The following is a 22764-nucleotide window of genomic DNA, read 5'->3' as shown; positions in this document are numbered from 1 at the left end:
TAGGGTGTCAACTGTCAACTTATACAATGGACAAAGACAGAAATACGGAAAGTGTAGAAAGTGTTAAAAGTGTAGGCCACTGTAGGCCAACGAAAACAGACCTATAGTTTCTGTCACGTTTACTGTAGAATTTGGGCACTCTATGCGCATTTATGCATTAAACGGAACGCAGCCTGCTGTAGACGCTGTAGTAAACTAGTAAATAATACTAGACAAGACTTTTAACCTCAAAATTATTATCCTGTCACGAATTGTACCCCTATTGTATAGAATTAGTTAAAAATGTCTGAAAAGGAAGATATATGTGAAAATAATATAGTGACTGAGAACGTACAAAAAAATGAAGAAATCTTGGACAATTTAGCAGCTGAAGAAGCTCCTTCTAGCTTGGATACAATAAATACCGAAATAGGCTCTACCAAAACCGATGCTCAAACTATTTCAAAAGAGAAGGATAAAACAAAAAGTAAATAATTAAGTGTTGCTTTATAATTATAAAGATAAATTTAATGCTCTATATTAATAAATCATAAATATTATTTAAATTTTAGTTGACATTCTTTTAAAAGCAACAGCTAATGCTCCAATAATGAAGCAAAAGAAATGGTCTGTCAGCCAAGACTTCACAATAGCTAGAGTATCAGGATTTATGAGAAAATACCTTAAACTTGAATCCAACGAGCAGCTGGTAATTTATATGGTATATTTCTACTATTTTGATTGTATCATTGTTACTATTCTTATAATGGTCTTTCTTTCAGTTCCTTTACATAAATCAAACCTTTGCACCAGCACCTGATCAGACAGTAAAAAATTTGTATGAATGCTATGGAACAGACGGAAAACTAATAATACACTATTGTAAGAGTCATGCATGGGGATAATCAATCGACATCAATTAAAATCAGCACATTGACCAGCAGGAATAATATTGCATTTATTAAGAATTTGATTTAATAGATCTTGTTGATCCTTTTTCGCTAAAAGGTATTTTATCCATTTTCATTTTACAGTCACAGCTGTCTTTGGATGGCTCAGCTGCATTGTACATACATGATTGTTCTTGATTTCCTAAGTAAATCAATTGTACAGTTAACGTAACATAGTATAAAATTTCATATAAATTATTATATAAATTAAGTATTAAATTATACAAATACTTTAAGAACATATTTATATATATATATATATATATATGTATATAAAGAAAATATATAAACACACCTTCGAAATTACTTTTAATACTGTTTCCTGTATCTGATCTAGCTGTCAATTTTGAAACATTCTCCTCCTTAGAAACTTGTTGAGATTTGACAGACTTGTTTGATCTAGAAGTACTTACAGTACTTTTTTTTCCAGATGGACAAGTCCATATCATAATTGCTCCATCTGCACTGACACTGACGATAAACTTCCCATTAGGACTGAATTTGCAAGCTGTGATACCAGCCGCATGTCCATTCCCAATAAAGACTGTATCTGCAGTCTCATAATTCCAAATTTTCAAAATACAATCAGCTGATCCGCTCACTATGAGCTGACCATCACTACTAATATCAATGGTATTCAATGCACCAGATTTCGAGCCTTCAGTTTCCCTTATCAAAGATCCATCCAAAGTTTCCCAATAACCAATTTTCCTATCAGTTCCACAGGTTATCAATTGAACACCATTTTCATTGAATTTAGCACCCATGAACATTGTGTTGCCCATGAAAAATTGTTTTCTGCACGTATTCCTATTAAAAAATTGACCAATATAGAAGATGTAGAAACATTAAACCTTTTTAATGTATTAATTAATTTTGATAAATTTTACGGAATGCTCCAAATAATGCAAGTGCCATCAGCGCTGGAACTAACGATATCTTCTTTATTAGGAGAAAAGTGTAAAGATGTTATAGGACCTTTATGCTCCTTGAAAACGTGAACAAGCCTTTGCACGTCTAGACTAATATCCCATAAACGTACCTAATTTGATAATTTTATAATTCAATAGTTTCTCCTTTTCATTTTCAATATTGGATCAATTATAATTATTCACCTGTCCATCACAGCCACCAGTAATTAATTTTGAGCCATCGGGTGTTATAATTACAGCAGTGACAGCTTTCACGTGAGCATTGTGAATGGCGAATATTAATTTTCCAGTTTGGGGTGTGCAGGCTCTAACTACTCCATCATTCCAAGCTATTCAATATTTTTATCATAATTTTTTGCTGACCAGAATAATCTTGTTATTTTTTAGTAAATAAACGATAAACACATACCAGAAATTATCATTCGGCCATCGTAAGAGAAGCAAACAGCATTACATACGAAATTGGGGACTGTGATTCTCAGCAACTCTTTTTGATTCTCCAATTGCCATAATCTCACGCTGTCTTTCCCACCAGTAGCAAAGACTTCCGAAAAATTGCTAAAATTTGTTTAACACTTTGAATGTATTCTTTCTTGGATAAAATATATTTTATCAAGAAAATATTAAGTCTTACTGCGGAAATTCGATGGCGTGAATAGCCTCAACATGGCAAGTAATTAACAATCTTAAGTCGAAATTGGAAATTTGTATTTGATAAATCTCGCACGATGCTGTACCGATTAAAATAAACGTCTTGTACAATATCATGGACGTTACAGAACTGCACACGTTCTGTGACATATGCTATAAAAATAAAAATTTTGATAAAAGAGTTTAAAGTTATTTTTAAAGAAAACCTACAGTGATCAATTGGGGCTTATTGGGCATTAATCCTATTTTGGATTTGGGCACTGGGACATTAGCAATCTCAACTTTTTCAACATTCCCATTCCCAGTTCCAATAATTAATGTCTTATCTTGCAAAATGAGCAAGTTTTGAATCCCCCCTGGGAACAAGTCACCTTCGCCTACATTTTTCTTCTTTCTGTCTCTCGAAACTTTTGAATAACAGCCAACCATAACCGACGGTTTCTCCTCTTCATCATCTTGAAAATTTAATCTACAAAATTTATCTTATAAATTAATCGTTCATTACTCAGAAGTACTGAATCATCAAGTATTTTTGGACATTTTTGAACCTAGCAACGATTATATCTCCTGTTGAAGTACCGCAATAAATTAACTCGTCTTTTGCATCAACAGCAATACAATTAATCGTCCGCTTTAACTTTCCTACTTTGATATTGGCTCCAAAAATTTTTCTTATCTTCGGGTCGATTCTCCAAACTTTCAGATTTTTATCCCCAGCGCTGATAAGTCGCAAGCCATGCAAATTGGTTCTTGATATGGTATAGGCATTGCCAGAAATTTCGTGGCTGGCATAGGAACCTAAAAATATACGATTATGAATGTTATCCTCTGTTTTTAATCTTGAGACAAATTTTACCGCAGAGTGGTTCCTTATTTGTTATATCGAACACCACCAGGTTGTTATCATCCCTTCCACCGAGGCTTATTAGATACTTCGAATCACAGGAGAAGCGAACATCTTGGACCATCACTTTGTGAATTTCGTGGCTGGTGTTAATATCTTGTTGGTTATAATTCCAAATAATTACTTTGGCCTAAAAATTCACGGTCAAGGATTTAAAATTATTGCAAATTTTTAGAATTTCCACCAAAATACTAAAAATTTGGGAAGGTTAAAAAGCGAGGTGGAGGCCTACCTTGAATCCCGGATGAGTGATCTGACCGGAAGCTATAAATTTACCGCAAACCGAAATATTCAATGCGGTAATCGCGTTTGTATGTCCGACTAGAAACGTTTGCTTTCCTGTTATAATATTTTTTATAACAACCTTGCTCCCCATCGGGTAAACAAGATGTTCTTCGTCCGGATGCAATTGCAAGGCATTCCTGGTCGTTCCTAAGTCGGAGCGAAAGATATATTATTCTCTACCTTCGTCGCCTAATTTTTAATCTTACGAACCATCGAATGCAATTACGCCAATTAAATCCAACTCCTCGATTTCCATGATAATTATTTTATATTATTATACTGTCAACATTTCTTCCACAGTGCTCGTATCGATCTCTTCGCGTCGAGCTAGAAAAATATCAATCAGTTGTTGCCATAGCAATCTATTTGGAGTAGTGTTTTTCAATAGCACATTTTTTTGTATCTAAATATTTTTCTTTCCGTATATGATCAAATTTAAGTTTTTATTTTAAAAAAATTTATAAAAGAAAGAAAACAATATGTTCGATATTTGAATTTCCCGCCTCTGGTAGAAAAAGTCAACTTTGGATTTATGTCACTGGCGCGCTGCACAAATCGAATGTCGAATATGGCAGCATTGCGTTATTGGCAACACTGTAGTAATTTAAAAATCCAAATTCGTTGAAACAAGCTTACTATCCAGCAGCCGAATTTTTCAAACAGTACTGTTCATAAGCTTAACCAAAGCTTGCACAAATCCAAACAGCTCCAAAAAGAAGTACAAATATTTTTCTTAAAATTAAATATGTCTATGGATATGTTTGGGTGAGTGTAGAATGAAATGATTGTATTTATATGAAATTTTTTGATTTTGCTAATATTTAGAAAAGAAAGGAATAAGTAAATAAACCATAAAAGTAGTTAACATATGTGTATTTCTTGTAGTAAAGTAGACCCCATATTTTGGAGCAGTGGTAGACTGAAAACTTATGATAATTGGCCTTTCAAGAATACAACCAAATGTAATCCAATGGCTTTGGCAGCAGCAGGATTTTTTAAAGTTCCTGAAAGCTCAGAACCTGATTTAGCTGAATGTTTCATATGTCACAAACAGCTTGATGGCTGGGAAGAGTCAGATGATCCTTGGTAAATGAGGCTTGTTTGACTTCTATATCTGCTAATATATATATACATATTTTATATCCTTGGTAAAACTATTATTTACGGTTTAGGGAGGAACATATCAAACACAATGAATCATGTGCCTTTGTAAAACTAGGAAAACAGGATGAATTATCATGGACGGTAGAAGAATTATTTTTACTGTTCAAAGAATTTTGTATTAAAAATCTGGTGAGTAAAACATTTAGTCTTTTGCTATTTAGAACACGTGAGACATTAGTTATTTTACAGACGACTCTTTTGGAAAAGAAAGTTACAGCTCTAGCTGAGAGAAGGGAAGAATTGAAAAAGGAAATTCCAAAGATTCTTAAAGAGAATAGAAAAAGTGAAAGGCCCAAAAGAGGAAAGACCTCAAACACTAATAAATAAACATAAGTATAAATCATCAACATAAACCTCGTTATCCTAATTCATTGATTTTTAAGGATATAATTAAACAATTTTTAGATTAATTTATATTTATACTTGTAAATAAAATATCTAACTACAAATAAAAGATTACTCAAAGCAGATTTAAAGAGAAGCTAGTTAACTGGCTTTTAATTTCCAAGCACAAGAATTTACTGGTTAATATTACTACGACAAATGTTTTGGGACAGATGCTGTAGATGAGAACAAAGAAAAGTACATGTTTAATTATACACAGGGTGTCTGAAAAATGTGGATATATCTAGATATCTTGAAAATAGCAATATTTCATTAAAAATGAATATAACACACAATTTAAATACTTTAAAACAGCTGCTTTAAATATATATGTTTGTAAACCCTTCAAAAGTACCCTGAAGGTCATAAAATTCACAAAGATTTTTTAAAATGGAAGCCCTTATTTTTTAATACCTGTTCTTTCAGCTTATTTCAAGAATTTTCCTAAACCTTATATAAATTTATCGTTTCATCCAGTCACTCGTCAGGTATATCTCGGTTTGAAATTACATGTAGGTATGGGTATGGAAAAATAGTGTGCGCGGCTTCTACCCATACACATCTCCACAGACGCCCTCCCGCGTATAATTTAAAATCTAAATATCTAGTTAGCAATCAATATTTGATCATTGATGAAATGAAAAATTAATAGTGTTTTAAAAAACTGAAGGTCGACTATGAAAATATGTATTTAAAAATAAAAGCAGGCTATTTAAAAAAAATATTGACTTTCAGAGTTCTTTTCAAGGTCATATAATTACAACCACAACGTAATTCTTTTCAAGCATTCTAAAAAGTATTTCGTTCATTTCTTATGACATTTTAGTATTTACAAGATATTTAGGTGTATTCACGATTCTGGGACACTGTCTAATATCTATAAATATAATGTATAATTATATATTGGACTACAATTACATATATATACAGGTACATAACTCGCGATACGACAAAGCAACATCGACGAGTTCATTCGCGTAAATTCGAAATTCGCTTATCATTTCTGTTGAGCATGAAGTGAATGGAAAAATTCAAAACTTTCCTACTCGCTTCGCCTGAGTGAAATTTTCCATTGTCTTCGTACAAAAGATCGGGGGTTGCTTCTAATAACAAAACGAAGGCACAAGAGAGATCTAGTTGGAAACATCGCTTCGTAATCGAAGCCTCGGGTAGATAACGAAGAAATCTCCGGCCAGGCCAACGGGCAGCTGCTGAGTCGAGGAAGTTCAGTTTGCCTTCCTGTATACTTGGAAACGTCCCAGTGACAGCTCCTATAACGGACAAACACGCTCAACCATAGTATCCTTTACAATCGGTCGCCGAAAAAAAAAATTCCAGAAAATTAATTGATTTTCTTTGCTCTTGACATTCGTATCCACCCGCGATGTAAGATCGTTGACTCCTGATAATCGTAGGTTAGGTTGGATTTTTAACAAAGTTTCTGTTCTTTGGGAAAAATAAGTGCAAGTGTCCGAGAAGAGCGAGGTTATACATGGTCATCAGAGACTTCGAGAGAACCTTGAAGAAGCTATGCGTGGCGAGTGTTCGAAGGAAAACATCCCGCTTTTGGCCGATTGGCTGGATGTCCCGGGAAAACCAGCGAGGAAACAACGAGGTATATCCGCGTGTATATGTTTACGTCCGATGAATTATCTATATCGGTTTGTTATAGGGTGCAGCTGTGCACTAGACGAATCAATCAAAACTGTCAATACAAGCTCTGTAAAATTCCAAAATTAATTGTCGTTGGATGATACACTTCTCTTTTCACTATATAATCCTGTCCTTGTATAATATTCAAATAAAAATCCCTCCATCCAATTGTAGCTAGATTAATTATTTATTCCTCAGTTGACCGTATATATAGGTATTTGTTTTTCTCCATGTTTCTTTTTCCCATCACTGTTTCTCTTGTATGTAAATACTGTTAATAAACTGGACGAACTCGATGCGGAGATCTATTGTGAAACGTTTGTCATTCCAGCACACCCCAAGTTTATCCGTTTGAACGTGCACGTGGATAGTAAAATCATTTCCAAGAGTTATAGTGACCAAGATAACTCGAGATATCGTCATCTTTATCTAAAACCTTATATATAACGATTAAAAATTATTCTCACAACAATAGAAGAAAGGTATCCAAGAAGATCATTAATGTCAATACGTACTACAAATTTAATAATAACAACATCTATATCGATGTTATGTATAACTCATGAGTTACCTGTGTTCGTTGGAAAACAACAAATATTTTGTTCTCACAGTTGAATGAAAGTTTAATTTTATCGAATTTTGTTTATTGATTTACGACATTAGCGACAAGGTATTTCTTGATAAAATAGTCGGCTGCGATAAAAAAAGGCGAGTTCGCTGCAATATAAACATAAAAGCAAGCATAAATTCCGCTTGAGGATCTAATAAATATTTTTTAGAGAATTTATAAAATAATATCTCCTTTGTTAATTGTCCGGATCATTATCGCTAATATCGAGGATAAGATAATAGTTGATAAGAAAGCTTATATATCGGAGATTATATATTGGAGGAGAAAAAAAATAATACCTTTATACAGTTTTGATTAATGCATCAGTTTCACTTGAATAAGGTGCCACCTATGAATTTTGTGCAGGTTATCTTACGCAGTCAGACAAAAATGTGGCTACTGTTGTTTATTTATCTTTGGTCGGTATCATTTAGCAGCATCACAATGGGTAGAGACAACATGCAAACGAGGAATTCCGTTTGCGAAGAATTATAACGATCGTTCGAAACTGGAGTATATTGGTCGTAAAATGTGTAGATCTGAGAATTGCTTGGATAAACTATACCAAGCCAGTGTTATTAGATAAGGAATTTTACAAAAGAAGGAGAACGAACAAACGCGGCCAATGAATAAATTATAGTCAAATAAAATATATTTCCAAAGAAGAATCAGAGATTGGGAGTTTTCCACTAGATTCACCTTGAATCAGAAAGAACTATATCGTTAACAGGAAATAGCTTCCCTATATATATATACATATACATATATCTACTGTTTTACTCAAGCACATTTTTATTTTGAAAGAAAAAATTCTAATTTTGTAATAAATCGTATAATAGAAGCTGAAATGTTGAAAAACACACAATTTTAAACAAAATATTTATATTTATTATATTGTATCAAATATCATTTTATTAATTACTTGTTTTTTTCTTTTAATATTAATAGTTATTCCAGTAAGAAATCTAAAATTATTTTGTTAGATCCTAATTTATAAAAAGAGACATTTAATCATTAATTTTATTTTACAAATTTATCGCGACGTATTCGATTTTTTAATTAATCTGTAAAAAGAAATATAAAATATTAATTTCTTTCTTTTTATTATTTATCTTTTGGGCAAAAAAATAAATTTTAGAGACCCGTTAAGCATTTTTTTTAAAGAGTCGATTACGGTGAATTTATAGAGCACTTTTTCACGATTAAATTCACTCCTTGTAATTTAAAGCCTAATAAAAAATTAAAATTTCGTATGAAGATATAACTAAAGGTCAGTAAAAAAAAATACTTGCATGGAAATAGTATCTGATGCAAGTATAAGAATACCTTGTTTTACATTGTTTTTCAATTCTTTTTCGACATTCCAAATTTAATTATCCAATTATAGAATAGAATTTTGTTTATTTCAAATTTAAAATGTTACTGACTATACCGATAGATATACGTCATCTACAGAGGGACTATATACGTTTTTATTAATGAAATTAACATTCGATATTGGTAAAGAGTGCACGTTGTATGAGATTAAACACTGGTGACTTTTTCTCACCGACCAAACACACTAGAAAATTATGAATTGTCTCTTTGGGCACCTCTAATCTTTTTAGTTAATTTTCTGTTTTACCGACCGAGAAGAGCAAATTCACCTCGTTGGGATACTCTGCCTGCTGGCATTGGTCGTATTGGCCCAGCCTGCCCAGCCAGCATGAGTCCCAAGGTAACTTCGCTATTTACACGCGAGTTTCTCGCACGAAACTTGTTATTTGTAATAACCATAGAGCCATAGAGGTGCTAAATTCCTATTTGCGAAAATAACATTCCTTTCGTAAACCTGATAACTTTCGATTTTCGTTTCTTCGCGAAATCTACCGCGAGAAAGACAAAATTGACTTGCGGTACTACCTCCTACGTGCCATTCTCTATACTTATTTATTCTAACCTTTGAACCTGAGAAATCTGAGGTGGGGTATAGGGGGAAATTGGTCAAACAGTGATTAACCCAATTCTGGTGTAGATGTTAGCGATAAATGGCACGTTTTACGGGCGTCGTTATCTGGAAAAACTTTCGGGCCATTTTCCCTCGATCGATACGTGAGATTTTTCCGTGAAAATGCGAAGAATTTGCGAGGATTGAAAGTGCGAATCGCTGGAATAGATTTGAACCGATAAAAAACGAATGTATGTTTGGATAAATAATCCATATAACTTGGGCAAACAACTGGAAGGAAAATAAACAACACGGTAGGATGGATGAGCTCGGCCACCGACTTGTATCGACTATAAAACTGAATCGCTCGACTCTCTCCGATGATCGTCGAGTCGCGAAAGAGACACTCCTCCTTATCGCCTTATCGCTGTAAACAACGGTAATATATCTAACTACGAATCTTCCGATCAAATTTCAAATCTTCGCTTTCCCCGGAACTCTTCTCGAGAATCCCCGAAACTTTTACGAGTTCTGATTGTCAAAATTTACAAACAAAAACTATTTTATGACGGGCAACGAGATTGTTGACATAAATATAAATATAAATATAAATATAAATATATATATATATATACACGATGCTTCTGAAAATGGCAGGACCAAAATGGAACGAATAAATCTCGAGTTTGATCGAGCGAGAACCATTAAATTTTTGGGTAACAATTGGGTAAGTAGGCTAATTAAGCGTTAATTGCATTTGTTTGGATGAAAACAAAAAGTTAGTAGGGATAGCCCATAATTACAGCGAAGAAGTTGAAAAGTGTGTTCGAAAATCGAATACCATTAAGATATATGAGAAAAATGTAGTACATGTATGATACTCGAAGTGCACTTGAATGCTTGCAATATTTTTCTATCTAGATATTATAGATTGCCCTTTTTATCGCTCTTTTTCAGAGATGGCGCTATTTCATGAAATACCAAATTACATATATGGAAAACACGTATATCGATTAACCTTACAAGTGAACGTCATAGAGTGACGTATTGATGAGATTTTTGCAGCGTTGTCAGGTTTTTGGCGGGAAAAGGAATAATCGTTAGGAGGAAAGGCATTTCTCGGTCTCGTCTTGTGCGATGACGTACTTTGAGAAGGAAAAGCAAGTTTTCGTCACGGACTTGTCAAAAAATTCAAGATGGCAGCGCGACGAACGTGGAAAGGAAGAGGAAACTGAAAAATTGGTCAATCGTCGATTCCAAGACGCCTCGAGGTCCTTCTAAAAATTCTCAGTGCGTTTCACGCGGTGCTTAGGATAGAGTCAGGGTTAATCGTGTGACCTTGAAACGCACAACAATGCGTGAACGGACTCTCCGGTGAGACCCCGAGGAACTTCCGGTCCGAGGAGCGTTTATCGTAAGAATTCTCCGTAAAATAACTAAATAATAAACAATTTTATTCCGAAAAATTAATCAAACTTATCATCAAAAATTCTTTCCCCAGACTTTGATATGCTAATCCATTTCCGGTCGCATCGCTTTCTTATCTATGAAATGCGAAAAAAGAATGCAAAATATTTGATCGATCGTCGCTGTACCGTCTATTCGGGAGAAAATAATCTCTTATTTGAAAGCTCGCCATCGGTTTACAAGCGAGAAACGAAATATTGATTTGGATTGGAAAACTTTTCTAGGACAACAGATTCCTTACGAATTTCATTATAGAAAACGAGTGATATATAAAATGTTACAGGTTACCCTCGATTATTCTTTTTTTCATTGAATTTATATTATTGCTATTCGTGATTGATAAATCGTCGTACGAATAGAATGACTATTGATAGGGGAAAGGAGGAGGGGGGGGGGGGCGGTTGTAGTGATCAGAGAAGAGTCTGGTTTTCCTCATTGTTGAGACTAGGTTGGGGCAATTGGAGATAGAGAAATTCTTTGGATGATTCGTGCGAGGACGAGAAGCGCTTATCACAGGTAGCAGCACTCCTGTCTTGCAGATATAAAACGAAAGAGCGCTCGGAACAGATTCAGTCGGTCGCGACACGTGGGCCTGCTACAGTTGGGCCCAGTTTCAGAAGCCTCATCCGTTCTTCGTTAATTTTTTATTCTCTTCGTGTTTTGAGTTCTTGTTTTCCACCCCACCGGATCATTCCGTTTCTCTCTCGTCCTTGCAAAATGTTGTCCACGTTTCAGACGCTCTGTAAGTACTCGATATTAATCAGGACTCTCCCCCCTCCTTTTTTAATATTGGTCTCTTAAAATCATGAATTTTCGGGGTGAACAAAATTATGAAAACTTAAAATATAATCTCTGCCTGAGTTTCCATTATCCTTTTTCTAAAAAATCTCAAGGTTTATCGATAATTCACCGAGAATGACGTTGGGAATTTTTCGAGAAACGCTTTTTCATCCTCATCCACCTAAAGTGTCTTTTCCATGACTCGTATTGCAGGAGTAAATTTCTTGATCGAGTGGAGTTATGCGTGCTTTTGATCGACTGTAAACTGCATCGAAATGGGAGAAAAAATTGTTTCGATGAAATTCAGTCGATCCGATCAAGTCACGCGAGCCGGAAAATTGTTCTTTGGAATGAGGCAAGAAAATTTTGTTTTGCGATTTACTATAATATAACGAATAGTGGGGAGATTCCCTGCAATCAGGAAACAGAAAATTCAATTGATTTAATAATAATGAATGTAATAAAGAATAAACAATACAGAGGATTTTCAGTTTATGGAAAATTTTATCAAAGATGTATCGACTATGATCTATGGATCCAAAGAATAACGAAATATTGATTAATTATGGTAATTAATCTGGGTATTAGGAGCCAATTTCGATGTCGTAACTTTTTATATCCTCCAATAAAATCACACTATTTTTCGTCACTTTTTCTGTTTTACAACCAATCGTGTGTTGCTGGGGAGAAAAAAATAGGTGGAATTTTGAGAAAAGTACGAATGCATGTTTTAAGGCCTTGGCATGTATAAAAATGCTTAATTCGTAAAACTTAAATTAGTATAAGGAAAATACTATAATTACTGTTAGAAATTTTGCAGTTCCCACTAAAATTAACCACTGTAGGTCAGTTTTCTTAACGCTCTATAGTGAATTCTGACACTTGCACCAGTGGGCAAAAAATACATTGCTATTATTTTTCGTTACCATGAAATTTAAGGATAGCGATAGACTTGGTACTCGCTGTATATAATTCCAAATTCCTCATTAGTCTTATCATTTAAGTATTTTTGTATGCTAAGGCCTTTATAAGCGAATAATTAATTTCAATATTAGGAGTCATCTTCGATTTTAAAATTTATTAATTCTTCCAGCAAAATCAAATCATTTTCTCCTCGCTCTAAACTGATTGAAACGAATCGTGCGCCAAGGGGGGGGGGGGGTACAAAAGCAAACGAGTGCAATTTTCGAGGAATGGCAAATTATCGTGTTAAATTAACGAATAATTACTTTAAATATTAACAACCGTCTCCAATATCGTAACTCATTAGCTCCTCCAAAAAACTCAAATCATTTTTTCGTTACTCCGTGTTTAATAAAGCGAATCGTGCTTTCCGAGGCTGGCAAACGAGTATTTCAAGGAATAGCAAATTAAAGTTTTGAATCGATGAATAATTAATTTAGAAATTAGACACGGTATTCAATATTACAACTTACGTTAGTTCCTCCAAAAAATTCCAAGCGTTTTTTCTTCCCTTTATGTTTCATAAAATCAATCGTGCTTCTTGAAAGGGGGGGGGAGTATATTTTTCAAGGGATACCAAATACACGTTTTAAATGAATTAACAATTAATACAAAAATCCGGGGCCATTTTCGATATCTCAATTAATCGGTTCAACGAAATCCAAGCGTACCTTCACCATTTAATTTTTAACGATGCGAATCGTATACATCAAGTAGAATAATGGGGGGGGGGGGGGGGAGCAAACGAGTGCAACTTTCGAGGAACGACAAATGCACGTTTTAGGCGTGACCGAGCGTGCCGATGCAACAATGGAATCGCGGAAACGGAGTCTCGGTCAAGGTCGTTTTTTCACTTCCTATTTTGCATAACGAGCGTCGCCAATCGGAGCGCGGCGCTCTTTTTTCACGCGCTCTCGCGCGGTTTCCGCATTTCTCCATGGCCGGCAGACCGGCGACGACGGAATTATCGATAAATATCGAACGCGGCCATCGAGGATTCAGGCTTTTTTATCGCTCCTCGCGCGTTCCTCCATTATTGCATAAGTGACGCAACGATCATTACGCTCCCATAACTTTTGGTTTCCGGTTCCGCGAATCGTCCTCGTAATTCGAATAATTAATCGTGCATGAAAATACCAGTTTTGCTGTTCGATTAACGAGCGCTCCGCTCGGGATCCTTAATTGCAACGTTCGTAATGATTTTTTAGCAGGAAAATTCGAAGTATGTCCTATATATATAAATATTTATTTAAAATTGTCTTGGTCGCGTTCCAACGAGAAGCTTACGATCCAAAGATAAGATAAATTTCATCGGAGCTGCGCAATATTCCCTGACAGATTTGGCAGGACAAAGCTTTTAACAACCGTAATTATCATGATACTTAAGCTCTGGTATATAACTTCGTTTCGAATGCCTCAATATTGTCTCGCGATATGAAAATTGACTGTCACTATATTGGACCATCTATCAAGAACATAGCGAGAGTACTTGAATCGGTAAAATACTCCTTATCAATGTTATCATAATTACGATTGATTCGATCACGATCGCGAATACTTTGTCGTATCACTAAATTCGATCGTAATTATACATTTAAATCGACTCGATCCTCTATAGATTCCATTTTTTATCTCATATAATTTTCCTCTTGCGAAATTTGTTTATTTGTATTGTACTTCCCCCTCCCCTCCTTTTTTTGGTAGTTGTGTCCTTACCAAGGTTACATCTATGTAAAAATTGTTTTGTTAATTTTTAGAACATTTGGAATAATGATTCCTCTTGTTTTTGTCGCATCGCTAAATTCGATCGTAATTATTAATTTAAATCATTTCGATCCTTGTCAGATTCCATTTTTTATCTCACAATTTTCCCTTTGCGAATTACTTATATATATGGTACCCCCTTTTTCCCCTGATCGTGTCAAGTTTTTCCTTCGAAGAAAAATCGTTTGTCAATTTTTCGATCAACAAAGACAACAATTCCTCTGTTTTTTTCACGTTCTGAAAGCGAAATTCGCGTTACCTTCGCACGAACTCGACGATTTCCCGGCTGAACGATCTTTGCACTTGTTGGTCCAATGATTTTTCCAGTTTGCAATCGTGGAGCTTTTCCGATCGAATCATCGGTTTGATTCGTTTCGGTGTTTGAACTCCGAGATAACGCAGTGACAATGAAATTCCAGCTTGAGACACCATCAAGGTGGCTCCAGATAGTTGTTTATAGTACACTTCTTAAAAACACGTAACTGTGCAAATCACTGGAGCAGGGACGATATCGATTTAATCTCGGTGGAATAATACCTCGACGCTTTGTATCTCTTAATTGCACCAGTATCATATAATTGACCTCATTACGTAGTGAAAGTTTTTTTCTTAATCGTGCTTTTCATTCCAGAATTTTTTTGTTTCTCGATCGATGTCGAATAAAACGTTTCAACATTTTTCAGGTTTTAGAATCCAGCAGAGATGGGTTTTCGCCATTATGGGATTCTTCGCCCTCTTCATGGCGTACGCCATGAGGGTGTGTCTGTCATTGGCCATAACGGAGATGGTTGGACCATCGAATTCCACCCACAATGAGACCATGGGGAACCTTAGCGATATAAACCATCGTCCGATGAATGGAAAACGCTACGATTGGAGCGAACACACTCAGGTATAAATCTCCACTTTTAAAGAAATGCCCCCCCCCCCCCTTCTTTTTCTAAAAAGATAATCAAAAATTTTCCTTTGCATTCTCTCATTATTTATCCATTGATGTATAGCGCACATATTTATCCAACTCACCACTCAGACTACGAGACGCTAAAATATTTGAATTGCCTCAGGTGTACTTTACACTCGTGCCAGAATCTTATCTATAATTTTTACTCGTAATACGATAATCGCGATTGATTCTGTCGAATTCCATCAATGTAAATAGAAAGACAACGTTTGGTCTGTGGAACCTGATTGGAGACTCTCGAGAATAGTAGAAATTTTCTTGTAAAACAAGGGAGATCAAAGACAATAATTGTCCATTGTTTGCTATCGTTCCCTTTAATCCACTCCATCTGGATAAAAAGGGCCTTATCGACACATCTGACGCATCGTTGATAAGAGCTTTCGATCGTAAATAGCTTTACGTATATATAAAACTGTACGAGCTAGATCTTAAAAAATCTCGTCGCTCTAATTAAAGTATCCTCGACGATCGAGACAAATAAACAATTACAACTAAACAACTCGTTTGAAAAATTTTATGCTCATCCCTACTGATAAGAGCGTCTTTCTAATGATAATAGTAAATAGCTGTATAAAGTACTTTTATAGAGATTAGAAGACCTATGGATAATGATAAGGATTTTTTTGATTTTAGGGAGTCATTTTGTCATCCTTTTACTGGGGCTACGTGGTAACTCACTTGCCAGGAGGATTATTGTCGGAGAAATTTGGTGGGAAATATTCCCTGGGTATTGGAATTTTGCTGACAGCACTATTCACCTTGGCCACACCAGTTGCTGTGCTCTGGGGAGAGGCGACAGCTTTGATTGTTTTGAGGATTTTGATGGGCCTTGGCGAAGGAACCACTTTTCCAGCATTGAATGCTATGTTGGCTCAATGGACCCCTCCTGAGGAGAGGTCGAAGATTGGTTCATTGGTGTTCGCTGGGGCCCAATTGGGGACCGTTTTTGCTACGACTTTGTCGGGAATAATTCTGCACTACTACAGCTGGCCTGTAGTGTTCTACGTATTTGGGGCCATCGGTGTCCTCTGGTTCCTTATTTGGGTCCTAGTGTGCTACAACAATCCACAAGAACATCCGTTCATCTCGGAAGCCGAGGTGAAATTTCTCCATGAGAGAATGAGCGCACACACCAATAAGAAACCACCTCCGGTACCATGGAGGCACCTTTTAAAATCGGTTCCATTGTGGGCCTTGATAGCTGCTCAAATTGGTCACGACTGGGGATTCTTCACAATGGTCAATGACCTGCCTAAGTACATGAGCGACGTCCTTAAGATTCCAGTCAAGGAGAATGGATATTTGTCGTCGTTACCCTATCTCTTCATGTGGTTCTGCAGCGTAGCCACTTCTTGGCTGGCTGATTGGATGATCACCAAGGACATCATGTCTAGGACTAACGTGAGAAAACTTGGTACCACTATTGCTTCCCTGGGACCAGGGGCCTTCATCGTTGGAGCTTCTTATGCAGAGTTTCATCAGACCGTTGTGGTTGTATGCTTCACTGTTGGAATGACATTGATGGGTTGGTAGAGTCGTTGGATGACCTTGGAATGATTGTTCTATTTGAAATTTTTCACAATGATCATCTTTTGTTTCTTCTATAGGTACATTCTATCCCGGGATGAAGGTCAATGCCCTTGACTTGAGTCCAAACTATTCTGGAACTCTGATGGCAATAGTAAACGGAATTGGAGCTTTCACTGGTATCATCACGCCTTTCATCGTCACTGCTGTTGCCCAAACGCCGAAACCGGGTTTGATGGAGTGGAGAATGGTGTTCTGGGTAGTCTTTGCTGTTTTCATTGTGACCAATCTAATTTTTGTCCTCTACGCCAGTGGGGAGGTCGAGTACTGGAACGATCCTGAGTTCCTCAGGGCGGAACGCGAGGCCATGCGCAGGAAAGCTTGCGGAGAGAAAGCAGAAGTGACGGAGAAATGCGATAAAACGAAAAAATGCGAGTCGTAGGAGAGCCTCGTTGGGGATCAAAATTATGTCCGATCACCGTGAAAAAATGTTGCACGTTCCTCAGGGACTCAATCCTACGAATTAAACGTAAAAATGGAGCTTTTCAGTAGCAGCGGACTTCCCAGTTAGGGATTCTTGTACATAATATTGTTAATACCTCGTTCTTATCGAATTTTCTGCTACGAAGACAATCCTCGAAAACCGAGGTCCTACGAATAGTGGATTCTTTTCTATACATATGAGCTCGCTCATAGCGTTGCGAGAATCGTCGACGAAACTGAACAAGTGATATACTCATAATTTAATTGTTAAGTTTGAACCTGACACGAGTACATTCTTCTTTGCGCAAAAAGAACATTATCTCTAGTGCCAGTTTCAAAATGACCGAGTGTTTATCCTTGAAATTCGGCTTTACGGGAGATTGAGTACGGTATGCTGGAGTAAAAATATTCCCGTCTAGTCTGATCCAGCAGATTTCGAGACTCCTTCCGGCTGCCTTTCTTGGAATGTCTCTGTGAAAAAGAAATTAGGAATCAAAGTACAAGGAGGATTCGAGATTCAGTATCATATAATATGATGAATCAATTTCCTTTTTATATTTTTTTACTTCGTTTTCTTTCAAAGGAAATTGTGTGGATTAGATCCGATTGCGAGAGAGTATCATGCACACTCGTCATTTTTATTTATTAAAATTTCGTATAAATATAGCTTTCCATTGAACTTAATGAGAATTTCACCGATGCATAAATTGAATTTTCATCCTAGGAAAATAGCAGATATAATAGTACGACGCACACATTCGCTTCTGCATATTCCATCAAATATTGTGAAAACATATTGCTTCTAACGATCGATTGCTAAATCAATGCACATTAAGTTATCGTAAACAATTTTAATGTGATCTTTTAAAAAGTTTGTGCTGTTCCATACGTCGTCCTATATATACAGGGTCCGTCAGTTAAAACGCTACAGAGTATAAATACAAGATGTGTATCTTCGTAACTATTAGAGATATCAAAATTTTGTTAAAACCTTTCTGAATGCAAATAGTAAGTGTTTCGAAAAGATCTTATAAAAAAATGTTGAAACCTCTAATAGTTACGGAGATACGCGTCTTCTTATATTTATGCTCTGGGGAGTTTTAACTGACAGATCTCCTATATATATATATATATATAGTGTTCAACCAAACTGTTTTCCTTCATGTATATATACTTATAAATTAATAAAAGATTTTATAAAATAGAGAAAAACTTCCAGTGCACGATAATTTGTTTTCCTTAAGTTCTGAGCGATCAAAATCTAAATTCTCATCAAACAAGTGGATTACGAGGATTTGTGATAATCTACCCTGTATAAAATATATGAGCCCCGTATTTCTCGTTAACAACTCCTTCTTTTCATTGTAATCTAACAATTAGTGTACACATTATTTACACTAAATTAATTAAAGAGATATCGAAGGTCAGACTTGATAAGCGGAGGTATAATGCTTTTGCCTTGAAATATTTATGTCTATAATAATCCTTAACTATCTGCCGGTAAAAGAGATTGCATGACACGCGTAATGGAATATTTTTCAGATTCGATTGCGAGTTTAATTAAGGTTTGTTTTGGATAAACTTGAGTTTCGCTAAATCAGCGATTTGAATGAATGGTAAAGTTTTAAATATGGCGGCATGGGTACCTTTGCGCGTGTCAGATGACTCAGATGTGTAATCTGGCCGATCTGGCCAGTCAAAATGCAATACTTATGGCTTATGCTGTCAGATTATTCAGCAGACGATGATTTGTTATTGTACTGCAGTTACTCGTTTTTCACACCACATTCATCATTCATGGATGACATTAGATGTGGTCACAGCTGTCTAAGCTATTGGTGGAATTAAAATTCCTGCACAGCAAGTCATTAAAGTTGAAACTTGACTACTTGACAATCCGGATGCTGCTGTTACTGCTATTACTAATGGTAAGTGTGAGTGCAGATATTATAGGTTAGGTTAAGGCCATCCAATCGTTTATCTGTCAATATAGTTTATACAGTTGGAGTGGGTATTGGCTCTTCTCAACGAATGAGTGGAGTATTTTTATTCATTCTTTATCTCAGTTCTTGTATTATTTTTCTAAAACACACATCAATAATTTAAGGAAAGGCATTAGACTTCGAATAAAAATATTTCGTATCTTATATATGTGATTACAATCAATGTAATAATTATATTTTTCTTGTAGTATCATTTTTATTGGCATTGGAACTTCCATGTGTCGAGATGTCTCAGAAAGTTTACTTTGTATCCTTATACCGGCTAGATATTTATTACATGGAAGGATTCATCCAATCAGCACATTTGGTTATTGCCAAGATTCATGGAATCTAATTATGGAAGCCAATTACGACGAGGATTTATCGGAAAATCCTTTCCTTCAGGAGCTGAAGAAAGATTATTTATCTACTTTCCAGAAAGCTACCAGTGAAGGTTGGATCATTTGTGTTCCTCGCAGAGGAAGCTTCACAAAGGGTGGCTTTTTGGAGAATGACTTTTTTGAACATATTTTAATCCCACGTGACAAGGATTCTAATACCACTCATTTTCAAACATTAAATGGAAAAGAAGTCAAATTAGCCAACAGAGTTCTCACTGTTGAGTATGACATTGCCAAATCCTACTCAGCACATTTACTGTTTGAAGAAACATTCTATACTTCGGACAGGAGAAAATATCGGATATGGTAAGAATGTAATAGAATTTGATTGACATAAGATATTTAAAACAAAATTTATTATCATTAGGTAAGCTTAGAATAGAATGTTTCCTAGGTACTAATGAAATTATTATAACCCATAGGTGTATAGAGCATCCTCTGGAGCAAGGTACTTTAACGTCAAACGACTTTTTGGGAACAGTCACTAATTTACGGGAGTGTTTAGATTTTCTTTGGACAGAGATTCTGGAGAAAACCATTCTTAAGGAGTTGGAATCTGAAATTAAATCATTTGAATGCTCTCAAACAGATTTTGAGAGTAAAACTTTGCAAGAACAAAGGGATGCTATTGGATCTCTATATGCAACTGGTCTTAGGATAATTTTAAAGGACATTAGACTTAGGGAGAGAACCACTAGCGACCGACACATCTTACAAAATGTAAAAATAGCCATAGAGACCTACATCCTGCATGGTTTAAGGAAGCTTCTTTCCAAATCAGTCTCTGCTTGTACAGCTTTTGAGGATGCTAGCTTAAACAAAATAATAAAAAACTTGTATGAGTTGCAATTAACAGACTTAGGTATTAGATCCGATTTGTTCGATGGCGTTCATAGAGGAAAACTAGAGCTATCTCGACTAAACAGCTTTACAACAGTCTTGGGAAAAATAGAGTGCTTAAAAAGATCAGTTAGATACATTTCTCAAGGAATTTCTTCCATGTCATCGGACGATTTGTTGCCAGTACTTATATACCTTGTAATAAAAGCTGGATTGCCCAATTGGACAGCCCAGTTAGCTTTTATGAAACACTTTAGATTCTCTGCAAATTCAATTTACGAAACTGATGAAGCTGGATTTTTATTGACATCTTTAGAAGCAGCAGTAGAACACGTAAGATCGGACGTCCTCAGAACAACTACAGGCTCCGAGGACATAGTGGAGGAGCTTGATCTTTCTCAAATCTTTAAAGCAAATGTCCAAAGTGAGGTGACCTTGAGATATCTATTTCGTTGTATAAGAATGGATGATTTGAACGAGGTGGAGAGAATACTGACGAAAAAATCTTCCTTGCCTAAGGAGGAAATTAATCTGTGCCATCCTTTATGCACTTGCGAGTCCTGCGAGAAGAGATTAGCCTGGAATCGTCACTCTAATTGGCCTACAGTTTATTCAAGGGATGACAGGGGTCTGGCACCACTGCACTTGGCTGCTTTATGCGGCCACGTAAAGATTGTTGATTTTTTGTTAAATAATGGTGCAAATACGAGCGAAGTGGACGCTGAGGGTTTTACCGCTTTGCATTCAGCGTGTATGAGAGGTCATCAGAATACAGTACTGTTACTCCTACACGCTAATGCTGATCCTACGATAGCCGATACTAGAAAAAATACTCCTCTTCATCTAGCATCCGATCACGGTCATGAAGGTTGTGTTAAAGCTCTGCTATATTTTGCTGAACAAACTAGGATACCGTTGGATACCAGTTCTGCAAACATTAATGGGGATACTCCTCTTCATCATGCAGCCAAATGGGGTTATGCCGGAATAGTTGGCATACTACTAGAATATGGTGCACACTGCAGAGCAACCAATAAAAGAGGTCAGACACCTTTGGCAGTCGCCCATAGTGTTCACGTGGCAGAGCTTCTTGAACACGCTAATTCTCAAAATAATTCTGGACCCATTCATCGTACTCTCTACCCTTTACCTCAGCTCTCGCGTCCTGAAAGTTTAAACGGGACTCAAGATAAAGTTGAAAATATTCCACGTAATAAGCATACCATAGAGAGATTGCTATCAGCTATAAATGAAAAAGATATAAGACTGGCATGTTACTATTTAGGATTGAATAGCCAAGGAACTAGAAGCACGCCATCTAAAGCCTATTGTCATCCCTTATGTGATTGTGATCGCTGTACCTCATTAGACGAGTCTTTAGAAAAGCAGCAGAGGGTTCCTGCCATTGGAATCAATGCCTGTAATTGTAATGGGGAAACCGCTCTGCATGCAGCAAGTAATGTTGGATGTGTGGAAATTGTTCAATTGCTGTTAGATGCTGGAGCTAACATTAATGCTGTAACCAAGGATGGTAAAACTCCTCTACACATGGCCTGTACTGATAATAGAATACAAGTTGTGAAGGTCCTCTTAAACTGTTCTACCTGTGATGTTAATGCCAAGGACCATTGTGGTGATACCCCTCTGCATCTGGCTGTAAAAACTGAAAATATGAAACTCGTCGAGTGTTTATTGAGGTACGGAGCGAACCCCAAATTTTGTAATAATTATGGCTTAACTGCCCTTCAAGTTATTGAAAAAAAAACTTCAGATATTTGTGACTCATCTATTTATAAACTATTGAAAAAGAATTCTTTGCATATAGAATGACAAAAATCATCTAAACAAAAATTTATTTAGTAGAAATCTGTAACTTTATTGAAATTCCTAGTCATAAAAGATTTTGTTGTACATATACAAAATTTAATGTTTGGTGTTAAAAACTTATCAAAATTGTTAACACTTCATGATTGTATTTAAAATTCTAGTTGCTCCAATTTATTATAAATATACAGAGTATAGTGATGTCTGGTTGTAATAAAATCTCATTAGACGAGAGGTTGACAATATCGTATCGTATCATATCCTAAGGATCTGTTATACATATATATTTTCTTTTACATTCCACTAATACAAATATTTTGAAAATGACACATG

At 35.8% G+C, this 22764-nt stretch overlaps 5 protein-coding genes across 7 annotated transcripts; 4 read left to right on the top strand and 1 right to left on the bottom strand.

Moving 5' to 3' along the window:
• Nucleotides 1-200: 200 nt before the first annotated feature.
• Nucleotides 201-1215, top strand: Atg12 (Autophagy-related 12). Its single transcript, XM_066745264.1, has 3 exons — nucleotides 201-466; nucleotides 552-688; nucleotides 762-1215. Exons 1-3 carry the CDS (start codon nucleotides 283-285, stop codon nucleotides 882-884), a joined length of 444 nt encoding a protein of 147 aa, XP_066601361.1. The 5' UTR covers nucleotides 201-282; the 3' UTR covers nucleotides 885-1215.
• On the bottom strand, nucleotides 941-7827 carry LOC136784545 (cilia- and flagella-associated protein 52). The gene is made up of 12 exons (XM_066745254.1): nucleotides 7812-7827; nucleotides 3912-4028; nucleotides 3649-3848; nucleotides 3369-3546; nucleotides 3061-3310; nucleotides 2723-2981; nucleotides 2496-2665; nucleotides 2271-2419; nucleotides 2045-2190; nucleotides 1820-1971; nucleotides 1225-1739; nucleotides 941-1071 (listed from the first exon to the last, which is right to left on the bottom strand). The coding sequence occupies exons 2-12, from the start codon at nucleotides 3955-3957 to the stop codon at nucleotides 941-943; spliced, it is 2196 nt and encodes a 731-aa protein (XP_066601351.1). The 5' UTR covers nucleotides 3958-4028; nucleotides 7812-7827.
• On the top strand, nucleotides 4270-5192 carry Det (Deterin). Its single transcript, XM_066745246.1, has 5 exons — nucleotides 4270-4289; nucleotides 4365-4466; nucleotides 4587-4787; nucleotides 4874-4994; nucleotides 5055-5192. The coding sequence occupies exons 1-5, from the start codon at nucleotides 4270-4272 to the stop codon at nucleotides 5190-5192; spliced, it is 582 nt and encodes a 193-aa protein (XP_066601343.1).
• LOC136784546 (sialin-like) lies at nucleotides 5991-18650 on the top strand. Of its 3 annotated transcripts, none has more exons than XM_066745255.1 (4): nucleotides 5991-6864; nucleotides 15097-15305; nucleotides 16008-16899; nucleotides 16982-18650. In XM_066745255.1, the coding sequence occupies exons 1-4, from the start codon at nucleotides 6780-6782 to the stop codon at nucleotides 17341-17343; spliced, it is 1548 nt and encodes a 515-aa protein (XP_066601352.1). In that variant the 5' UTR covers nucleotides 5991-6779; the 3' UTR covers nucleotides 17344-18650. The 3 variants fall into 3 exon arrangements, with proteins under 3 accessions (XP_066601352.1, XP_066601354.1, XP_066601353.1); XM_066745257.1 differs by lacking the exon at nucleotides 5991-6864 and adding an exon at nucleotides 10532-10853 and having other exon boundaries at nucleotides 16982-18648; XM_066745256.1 differs by lacking the exon at nucleotides 5991-6864 and adding an exon at nucleotides 11472-11648 and having other exon boundaries at nucleotides 16982-18647.
• Nucleotides 18651-19027: 377 nt separating this feature from the next.
• Nucleotides 19028-22700, top strand: LOC136784544 (ankyrin repeat domain-containing protein 27-like). Its single transcript, XM_066745253.1, has 3 exons — nucleotides 19028-19312; nucleotides 19576-20073; nucleotides 20190-22700. The coding sequence occupies exons 2-3, from the start codon at nucleotides 19604-19606 to the stop codon at nucleotides 22435-22437; spliced, it is 2718 nt and encodes a 905-aa protein (XP_066601350.1). The 5' UTR covers nucleotides 19028-19312; nucleotides 19576-19603; the 3' UTR covers nucleotides 22438-22700.
• Nucleotides 22701-22764: the final 64 nt, after the last annotated feature.

This window comes from Prorops nasuta, unplaced genomic scaffold (assembly GCF_024137725.1).
Source record: "Prorops nasuta isolate Cenicafe-Biocafe unplaced genomic scaffold, Cenicafe_Pnas_1.2 PNAS00060, whole genome shotgun sequence".
Lineage (NCBI taxonomy): Eukaryota > Metazoa > Arthropoda > Insecta > Hymenoptera > Bethylidae > Prorops > Prorops nasuta.
The sequence above is the reverse complement of the archived record's forward strand: the minus strand, read 5'-3'. Positions and strand labels throughout refer to the sequence as shown.